The sequence below is a fragment of the Gekko japonicus genome, unplaced genomic scaffold (assembly GCF_001447785.1).
Source record: "Gekko japonicus isolate JY-2015 unplaced genomic scaffold, Gekko_japonicus_V1.1 scaffold15, whole genome shotgun sequence".
Lineage (NCBI taxonomy): Eukaryota > Metazoa > Chordata > Lepidosauria > Squamata > Gekkonidae > Gekko > Gekko japonicus.
Window position 1 is genome coordinate 3,626,245 of NW_015165830.1, and position 9,518 is coordinate 3,635,762.

The window sequence follows — 9,518 nt, forward strand, 5'->3', positions numbered from 1 at the left end:
TGTTTCCCCTAGACCCTCATGCTCCCTGATAGCAGCGGGGCTGCCAGATCCAGAGTGGGACGTAGCTAACAAGTCCCCGAGAGTCTTTTCTGTGTGCCTAGCTGACTGTATCTGCTTCTCCAGGTCAGCCACCTTGGCCTCAAGGGAGCACACACGTTCCCTGAGAACCAGGAGCTCCTTGCACCGAGGACACACCCAAGACTTCTGCCCAGTGGGACCCAACCCCCTGCTGGCATTCTGGCTTCATAATTCTTTTAAAATAAATAAATAATAAATATAATCCCCCTTTTTAACCCTTGGTATTTATGTGGTTTTTGTTATCAAAGTCAAATTATTTTACGGGAATTTTACGGGAAAGACAAAGAGCCTAGGGCCTTGTCTTTCTGGCTCTTTTTGGGCTTCTTACAGAGCCCCTAGTCTAAGAGCCACAGGCAAAGAGCCCTCGTGCCTCTGGCAAGGTGTTTCCTTAAATAGAGGCCTCCCCCAGCAGAGGTCAGGCAGCAGCTATTCAAATTCAAATTCACCCAGGCACTCAATCACAGGCAAAACAATGCCCCTTCCACTTCCTCTCAATTACAGGCAATCCCAGTCAAACAGTGCCCGTTCCTCTCCCACACTCAATCAGCCAGGACTCTGCAAGAACTCTAAGTGCTTCCACACACTGCTAAACACAGTTTTCCCACAAAATATCCTTAGCTGAATTCTCTCAGCTGAAAGCAAGTAAAAGAAACCCACTCACCTCTCTCACAGCTCTCTCTCCTGCTCCTGCTCAGAGCTCAGCTGGTCTCCTCTGCCAAGGTGCTTCCTTAAATAGAGGCCTCCCCCAGCAGAGGTCAGGCAGCAGCTATTCAAATTCAAATTCACCCAGGCACTCAGTCACAGGCAAAACAATGCCCCTTCCACTTCCTCTCAATTACAGGCAATCCCAGTCAAACAATGCCCGTTCCTCTCACACACTCAATCAGACAGGACTCTGCAAGAACTCTAAGTGCTTCCACACACTGCTGAACACAGTTTTCCCACAAAATATCCTTAGCTGAATTCTCTCAGCTGAAAGCAAGTAAAAGAAACCCACTCACCTCTCTCACAGCTCTCTCTCCTGCTCCTGCTCAGAGCTCAGCTCTGACATCCTGTAGTGCAAAGTCGAATGGGCCTTAGAAAGCATTACTAATAACAAAGTTAGGGGAGGTGATGGTATCCCAGCTGAGTTATTCAGTCTTAAAAGATGATGTTGTTTAAGTGTTGCTCTCCATATGCCAGCAAATTTGAAAAATGCAACAGTGGCATTAGAAAAGGTCAGTTTACATTCCAATTCCAAAGAAGGGCAGTGTTCACACTATCGCACAATTGCACTCATTTCACACGCTAGCAAGGTCATGCTCAAGATCCTACAAGCTAGGCTTCAGCAGTACATGGATAGAGAACTGCCAGAAGTACAAGCTGGGTTTCGAAGAGGTAGAGGAACGAGAGATCAAATGCCAACATTCGCTGGATTATGGAGAAAGCAAGGGAGTATCAGAGAAACATCTACTTCTGCTTCATTGTCTACTCTCAAGCCTTTGATTGTGTGGGTCACAACAAACTGTGGCAAGTCCTTAAAGAGATGGGAGTACCAGACCACATCACAGGTCTCCTGAGAAACGGTCAAGAAGTGACAGTTAGATCCGAATATGCAACAACTGATTGGTTTAGCATAAAAAAAGGAGTACGACAAGGATGTATATTGTCACCCTGCTTATTTAACTTATATGCAGAGTACATCATGCAAAATGTCGGGCTGGATGAATCACAAACCAGAATTAGGATTCCCAGGAAATTCATCAACAACCTCAGATATGCAGATGATACCACTCTAATGGCAGAAGGTGAAGAGGACCTCAAGAGCCGCTTGCTCAGGGTGAAAGAGGAGAGCACAAAAGTTGGCTTGAAACTCAACATCCAAAAAACTAAGATCATGGCATCTGGCCCCATCAATCCTGGGCACATTGAAGGGGAAGTCATGGAAGCAGTGACAGACTTCACGTTCCTGGGATCCAAGATCACTGAAGATGGTGACTGCAGCCATGAAATTAAAAGATGCCTACTCCTTGGGAAGAAAGCTATGGCAAACCTAGACACCATAATAAAAAGTAGAGACATCACCCTGCCAACAAAAGTCCGTATGGTCAAAGCAATGGTATTCCCAGTAGTAATGTATGGCTGCGAGAGTTGGACCATAAGGAAGACCAAGCACCAAAGAATAGATGCTTTTGAATTATTTATTTATTTATTTTATTCAATTTATATCCTACCCTCCCTGCCAGGCAGGCTCAGGGCAGCTGACATTAAAAATACATTGAAACACAAATAATAGACATCATTATGGTGCTGGAGAAGACTCTTGAGAATCCCCTGGACTGCATGGAGATAAAATCAGTCAATCCTAAAAGAAATCAAACCTGACTATTTCCTGGAAGGCCAGATACTGAAGCTGAAGCTCAAATACTTTGGCCAGCAAATGAGAAGGGAGCGCTCACTGGAGAAGACCCTGATGCTGGGAAAGATTGAAGGTGAAAGAAGACGGGGATGACAAAGGATGAGATGGTTAGACAGTGTCATAGATGCAACGAACATGAAACTGAGCAAACTCCGGAGGATGACGGAGGACAGGAGGGCCTGGCATGATGTGGTCCTTGGGGTCACGAAGAGTCGGACTCGACTGTGTGACTGAACAACAACAACAGTCTTCTGCCCTTCAAAGTAAAATTAATAGGATTCTTCCTATATGAAAACTGTTCTTTTCAACATTTTCCCAAGGCTGCTTTCATCCTAAAGTATTCCAATACATACATTTTGTTCATGATAGTAAAATTCTTAAATTAGCATTAGCCCATTTGTTAAATGGTAATGAATCATAGTGACGGGGTAATTAATTAATTGCTGTATGCCATTGTGTGTAGAATAGCCAGGAGATCCTAAGATTGTCTGGCAGCCAGAAGTTCTAGCTCTTTTTGCATTATGCACCACTAGGTGGCGACCTAGACTTGTTTTGAAAGCAAGAGAAATTTCAGAGGTGATTTGCCATTGCCTGGCTCTTTGTCACGACCCCGGTGCTCCTTGGAGGTTGCTCTTCCAAATACTAGCCAAGGCCGACCCTGCTTAGCTTCCGAGATCTATCAGGCTAGCCTGGGCTATCCAGGTCAGGGTAGTAAGAGGGGTGTATCCCTTAAACATAAGATCCCAGTGATAATCCCAAATAAAATACATATCTTTGCAGTTGCCTTCTAAAGTCTATTGGGAAATTATTCATTATAGTTGTAGTTATAGCCTTACAAAGCAGAAGGTTACAATAACGTAGTATAAAACATGGCAGAAATTATAGAAGCATTAAGGGGGGAATGCCATAATGTATAGTTGATTGCAAAATGGTAATGCCGTTCAGATACCAATTTTACCCTGCTGTGGATGTTATCACTATGAGAGGTATCTTATATTCTAACAGCAAAGTCAGGATACTTTGGATACTTTAAATCTAGTCACTGAACCTGTGAATGGGCAAGACAGATCTTTCTACAGACCTGAAAAAGCCCCTAGGTCTACAGAAAACGGTGAAATCCAAAAAAAACCCCAACAACAAGACTAGGGTGCTTTAAAAAATCAAAAAATGATAAAAGGAGTACCTGTAGCTTTAAGCAATGGATTCTCTCAGTGGCTTTTGCTAGGCAACCACAGCATTCCAAGCTTCGGTTTCTGTGAGTTAAATGGTAGGTGGTGGGGGCAAGGCCTTTTCCAGTCCTGTTTTGGTCTTTGAGGGAGAACTAGGATTGCCAGATCCAGTTGGAAAATTCCTGGAGATTTTGGGGTAGAGTCTGAGGAGAGCAGGGTTTGGGGACGGGAGAAGCTTCAGCTGAATATAATGCCATAGAGTCCAGCTTCCAAAGCAGGCATTTTCTCCAGGGGTACAGATCTCAGTTATCTGGAGTTCAGTTGTACTGGGATATGCCCAGGTCCCACCTTAGGCCTTGAAGCAACCTCCAGGTGGGAGACTTGATACCACCCGACTTGCATGACTGAACTAGGCCTGGCTGCTTGCTACTGTCCAACAGCATCCACCCCATGAAAGCCAGTGTGGTGTAGTGGTTAGAGCTTCAGGGTCTTCTATGAGACCCGGGTTCGAATCCCCATCTGGCTGTGGAAGCTGACTGGGTGATTTTGGATCAGTTATATACTTTTAGCCTAACCTACCTCATAGGGTTGTTATGTGGATAAAAAGGAGGAGGAGAGAATAGTGTAAGCTGCTTTGGTCCCCACTGTGGAGAAAGGTGGGGTATAAATGAAGTAAGTAAAGAATAAACATAGCTGAAGATGGGAAGCAGATAAAAGGAAGGTTGGTGAATGGCTGAGAAGGAGAGAGTGAGGTAGGGAGAGGATATTGGGATTGCCAAGAGGAGGGAAAAAAAAAAAGAGGTTAGGAAATTCCTGAAAATTAGGGGAGGGGGAGCCTGAGGAAGGTGGAGTTTAAGGAGGCAGATGGACTTCAAAGGGGTATAGTGACACCCTCCAAAGCAGCCATTTCCTTCGGGACAACTAGGGTTGCCAGCCTCCAAGTGGGGGCTGGAGATCACCTGGAATTACAGCTGCTCTCCAGATAACATAGATCAGTTTCCCTGGAGAAAATGGCAGCTTTCGAGGGTGGACTTTATGGCATTATGTCCAGCTGAGGTTGGTGTCCCTCCCCAAACCACTTCTTCCCAAGTTTCCACCCCAAAATCTTCAGGGGTTTCCCAACCTCAGTCCGGCAACCCTAAGGGGAATCAATTCCTGTAGCTAGGAGATCTGTCGTGATTCCAGGAGATCTCCAGCTGCCCCCCCCCCCAATGTTAACAACAAAAGGAGTTCACGGGAAGAGTTGATAAGCTAAAACAAAATTCAACTGTGAAAGAACACTATTACTTGTTTATAATTTTGAAATTTTCTTAAGAGCCATATGCATGACAAGACTCCAAAGGATTTTGACTGAGAATTTAAACAAGAATAATCTTCCAAACTTTGAAAAACATGAGTTGACAATGTCCTTGGCTATGAAGTCCACTCTAAGGATTTGCTTGTTGAATCACCCAGGCTAGGATGCGTTTGGGGGCATATCCCTTCTCCCTGCTAACCTTATGAACTGAAATGTACATTAACAAGACATTTATGAAGTCTAAATACATTTACAAAAGTCATACTTAAAGTTACATATTTAAAAACCTTTTGGTTACTTGTTTCTCATCCCTCTATAGCCTGCTACTTACAATTTAAAATTGGATTGTTTCCAAAGTTTCCTCCAACTGGCTGTTTACGGCTGCGGAGTTGGGATGGCTTCCAATTTTTTACTCCTCAGGGGATTGGAATGCCGCCAAAATGGAAATGTAACAGCTAACTTTTTTACTCTGTAGTAGAGTTAATTAGTATCAGGTGGCCAGAGGGATGAAATTACATGATTCTGCAAAATTTACAGCCAACCTTGGTAACATAAAGTCATGGAATACCCCTTATTAAAAAAAAAAAACTTAATTCATATTCCATTTCACTGTTTGAGTCCCTTGGGGCAGTGTATCAAATTTAAAAATGAATATTTTATTTAGCTGCAACAGTATTAAAAAACCATCAATACCTTGCTTAGCTGCAAATAAGACTATGGAAATTTTAAAACTTCTTCCTCATACTGTTGGCTCAAAGAATTAAAGTGTTGAGAGGAAAAATCCTGAGATAATGTATGGTAGGTAGTGAGATCATTAAACTGTCTAGGTGCTTCTAAAATATAATTTTGGTTATTTGAAACCACTCGAACCCCACCCTTCTCTGCTTCCTTAATACTGATGTTTGGATCATTCTTCAATTGTTGAAGGACTTGATATTCTTTAAATGTAATTTTAGCTGAAAATGTTGATACTCTATTTTTCCCAATGTCTTTCATGACCGTTTTGTCTGCCACTAATCTCTCCAATTTCTCCTCCTTGTTGTTACTTTTTAAAATTTCAATTGTAGTGACTATGTCTTCTTGTAAAGTATGTATTTTGTCTTTAACCTTTTTAATTACAGGCAACATCAAATCCTCAGAGCATTATTTTTGGTATAGCTGCCCAATCAGTAGGAATGTTTCATCATTGCAAAACATAGCTGGGGTGTGTGTGTATACATACGCCTAAAGTAATAATATTTTCTTTACAGTATTTTGATAGAAATCATACATGAAGCTGAAGCCAAATTGACTTCTTTTTGGATATGTTAATTGTCCCCAAGTACTCAGTTTCTGTGTTAATAAGATCCAGTCTTTTCTATGTAAACAAAATTGGCATCTTTTTCTGCACTTGAAAATGCAAGCTTCCCTATTTAAGCCATAACTCCAAAATAAGGTTAACAACAAAAGGAGTTCACGGAAAGAGTTGATAAGCTAAAACAGAATACAACCATGAAATATATAACGAAGGCTATTACTTGTATATAATTTTGAAATTTTCTTTAGAGCCATATACATGAAAAAACTCCAAAGGTTACACTATTTTCCATAAGGATTTTGACTGAGAATTTAAATAAGAATAATCTTCCAAACTTTGAAAAAAATGTCCTTGGCTATGAAGTCCACTCTAAGGACAACCCTAGAAGGAGAGAAGGCAGCAGGAAAAGGGGAGAGACTATGGGAGCTTTCAGGAAAGGGAAAGAGAAAATAGTGGGAGAGGGGGAAGTGAGATGCTTCTCACAAGTGCTTGCAGGTTCCCACTTGTATAGTCTAAATGCAACCCACCCACCCCCAGTAAGTCAATCACTCAAGTCTCATTCATATTTGTTGTAATGAAGAGGGATCAGTGCTCTCCCAGTTGCACATTTTCAGCTTCATTATACCTTTTAAATGTTCAGTTTTTAGGCAATTTAGTCAATTAAAGGATAATTAATTTTTTGGGCTTATATTTGGGCTACTTGCTTTATGTTCTATTCCCTTTGGGCATGAAGTCTTAGGAGATCATTAATGGTCTGCCTTTTGCTTTTCAGGGTCATTAGCCGAGCACAAGGGCTGAAGCTAGTGGTGGAAACCCTGATGTCATCCCTAAAACCTATTGGAAACATTGTTGTGATTTGCTGCGCTTTCTTCATCATTTTTGGCATCTTGGGAGTCCAGGTAGGCTGTGTAGGATTTGTTGAAGTTGAAAGGCCCTCATAATCAATTCATTGCTTAGAAACAGCATACTCATACAAATTTGCAAATTTCCATATGTGCCACAAGTAAAGGCCAAGAGTCGTCAAGCTACACAACTCCACAGGTGACTGTGGGAAGAATAAGTAAAATAAACCTGCATGTCTCAGAGCTGCTTCCCATTTTTAACAGATGCAAAATATTTTATGTATGCTGTGACAGTGTGTACCATGCAGCAACAGTGTGTATCCAGTTACATGTATCACACAGGCTCATATACTGGGGGAAGAGCCTTGATTAATAATTAACCGGTGTAGCTGGTTGGCAGAGGACACTGCTTGATCCAAACCCAGCAGAAAGTGTCTAGTCCACCAAGGTGGCTAATTAAGACATAAATAATAAAATCACAAATATAATACTCCTTATTAAAAATATTGACACTTCATAAGACATGTATGATCTTTCTATCCGTCTCTGTTGTTTGGCTTTCTTAAACAGAACCCTAAAGTTTTGGCATCTCTTTGCAAGTTCAGAAAAAGAGCCTTATGAGAAGGGGGCTCTAACACTGTGAAGCAAAGCATACCAGTGTTTGCTGTCATTCAGTAAAAAGGGGGCAGACAACTCAGCCTGGCTTGATACAGGCCATTAAACTGATATGCATCGTATTGGTTGTCACACTTTCACTTCCTGTTTGCCATTAAAAAACCCCAACGTTTTAATCATCTGAAATCTTGTTACCTCCTACACTGTTGATAACCACATCCAGCTCTGTTGAAGTCAATGACTCAGTACAGTTGAGTTATGTAGCTTGTTCCCAATCTTTTAACCAATTTATAAGGTAATGCTAAATTATGAGAGTTTTTAACACTGAGCATCATTAGTTGTTGTAGATTTTCCGGGCTGTATGGCCATGGTCTTGGCATTGTAGTACCTGACGTTTCGCCAGTAGCTGTGACTGGCATCCTTAGAGGTATACTACAGAAAGATGGTGTGTCGATACAGTACTCTCTGTGTCAATACAGAGAGAACTCCATCTTTCTGTGTTATACCTCTGAGGATGCAGCCAGTCACAGCTGCTGGTGAAACGTCAGGTACTACAATGCCAAGACCTCGGCCATACAACCCAGAAAGCCTTTGACAACATACTGAGCATCATGTTGTACACTCATGAAGCTTTTGCCTCCAGTATGCTATGTTTGAAGACTATATGGTAGGTCCTGGAGGATCCATTTGTTTTCTGCAGGGGACCTGTGCCAATTCTTTTGTCAATGCTTGGTTTTCACAGTTATTCAAGGGGAAGTTTTTTGTCTGCCAAGGGGAGGATACGAGGAACATCACCAACAAATCAGACTGTGCAGAAGCCAGCTACAAATGGGTCCGGCACAAGTATAATTTTGATAATCTCGGCCAGGTATTAATGGAATGGTAATCTGCTTCTTTGCTCCTTTATTTCCTTGATTTAAAATATGTACAAAGTATTCTTGCAGATACCCAGCTGCCATAACAAATAGTATGTTTCCTAGATGTACAGAGTACATTTAAAGGTCCCCAGTGTGGTATCCATAAGTTTGTATACATTTATTTCCGAATTAAGACAAACACACATTCTTCCTTGGTCTGTTTAGCTGCTCTACTGCTACGCAGCAAACCACATATATCTAGGAAAAGGCCTTGCCTTGTACAGCTGGACATGCTGTACTCTGAATATCCTAATATCTCCATTCATTTACAACTGCCACTGGAACCCATCCATATTTCAGCAATGTAGTTTGGCTAATTAGAATTGACGGGTAGAAGCCTGGAGGGTGAAAATGGACCGGACTTTCTTCTTTTTTTAACCTTCTTTGCTGGGCCAGTATCTGTCACTGACAGGTTTTTGCTGGCAGGAGTCTTTTAACTTGAAAGTCGCTTATTGTTATCAGCAAGCTAAAACAGCAAGCACAAGCAAAGAGAAAATAGTAGAAATGCACAAATAAAAAGATATTTTCTTCTTGGATGTAATGCTCTGTTTCCTTTTACCTTTGTAGGCCTTAATGTCTCTATTTGTTTTGGCCTCCAAAGATGGGTGGGTGGACATCATGTATGATGGATTGGATGCTGTAGGAGTGGATCAGCAGGTATGTGTTTGACATTAAATTCCAGAACGGCAAGAGAAAAATAGAAAAATTATTTATTATTTTGTTTTGTTAAAACCACAGGGAATGTGGATTTCCAGGGTACTTTGTTGTCATGCAACAAAGCAAGGTCCAAGCCTTAAAAAATGTATCCCACTTCTGTACTCATATGCTCAATATTCATATACTCAATACTCATTTTAACAGTTTCTTCCTCTACCTTGTAGCCAATCATGAACTATAACCCTTGG

The 9,518-nt window shown here is 41.6% G+C and overlaps 1 protein-coding gene across 1 annotated transcript in view; it reads left to right on the forward strand.

The window, feature by feature from the left end:
• The window catches only part of CACNA1G (calcium channel, voltage-dependent, T type, alpha 1G subunit), a 573,869-nt gene that overhangs the window by 483,506 nt on the left and 80,845 nt on the right, over positions 1-9,518 (forward strand). Inside the window, exons 22-25 of the mRNA XM_015410725.1 lie at positions 7,012-7,138; positions 8,439-8,564; positions 9,181-9,270; positions 9,495-9,516. Of these exons, the coding sequence (XP_015266211.1) occupies positions 7,012-7,138; positions 8,439-8,564; positions 9,181-9,270; positions 9,495-9,516 (365 nt within the window). The remainder of the gene's footprint in view (positions 1-7,011; positions 7,139-8,438; positions 8,565-9,180; positions 9,271-9,494; positions 9,517-9,518) is intronic.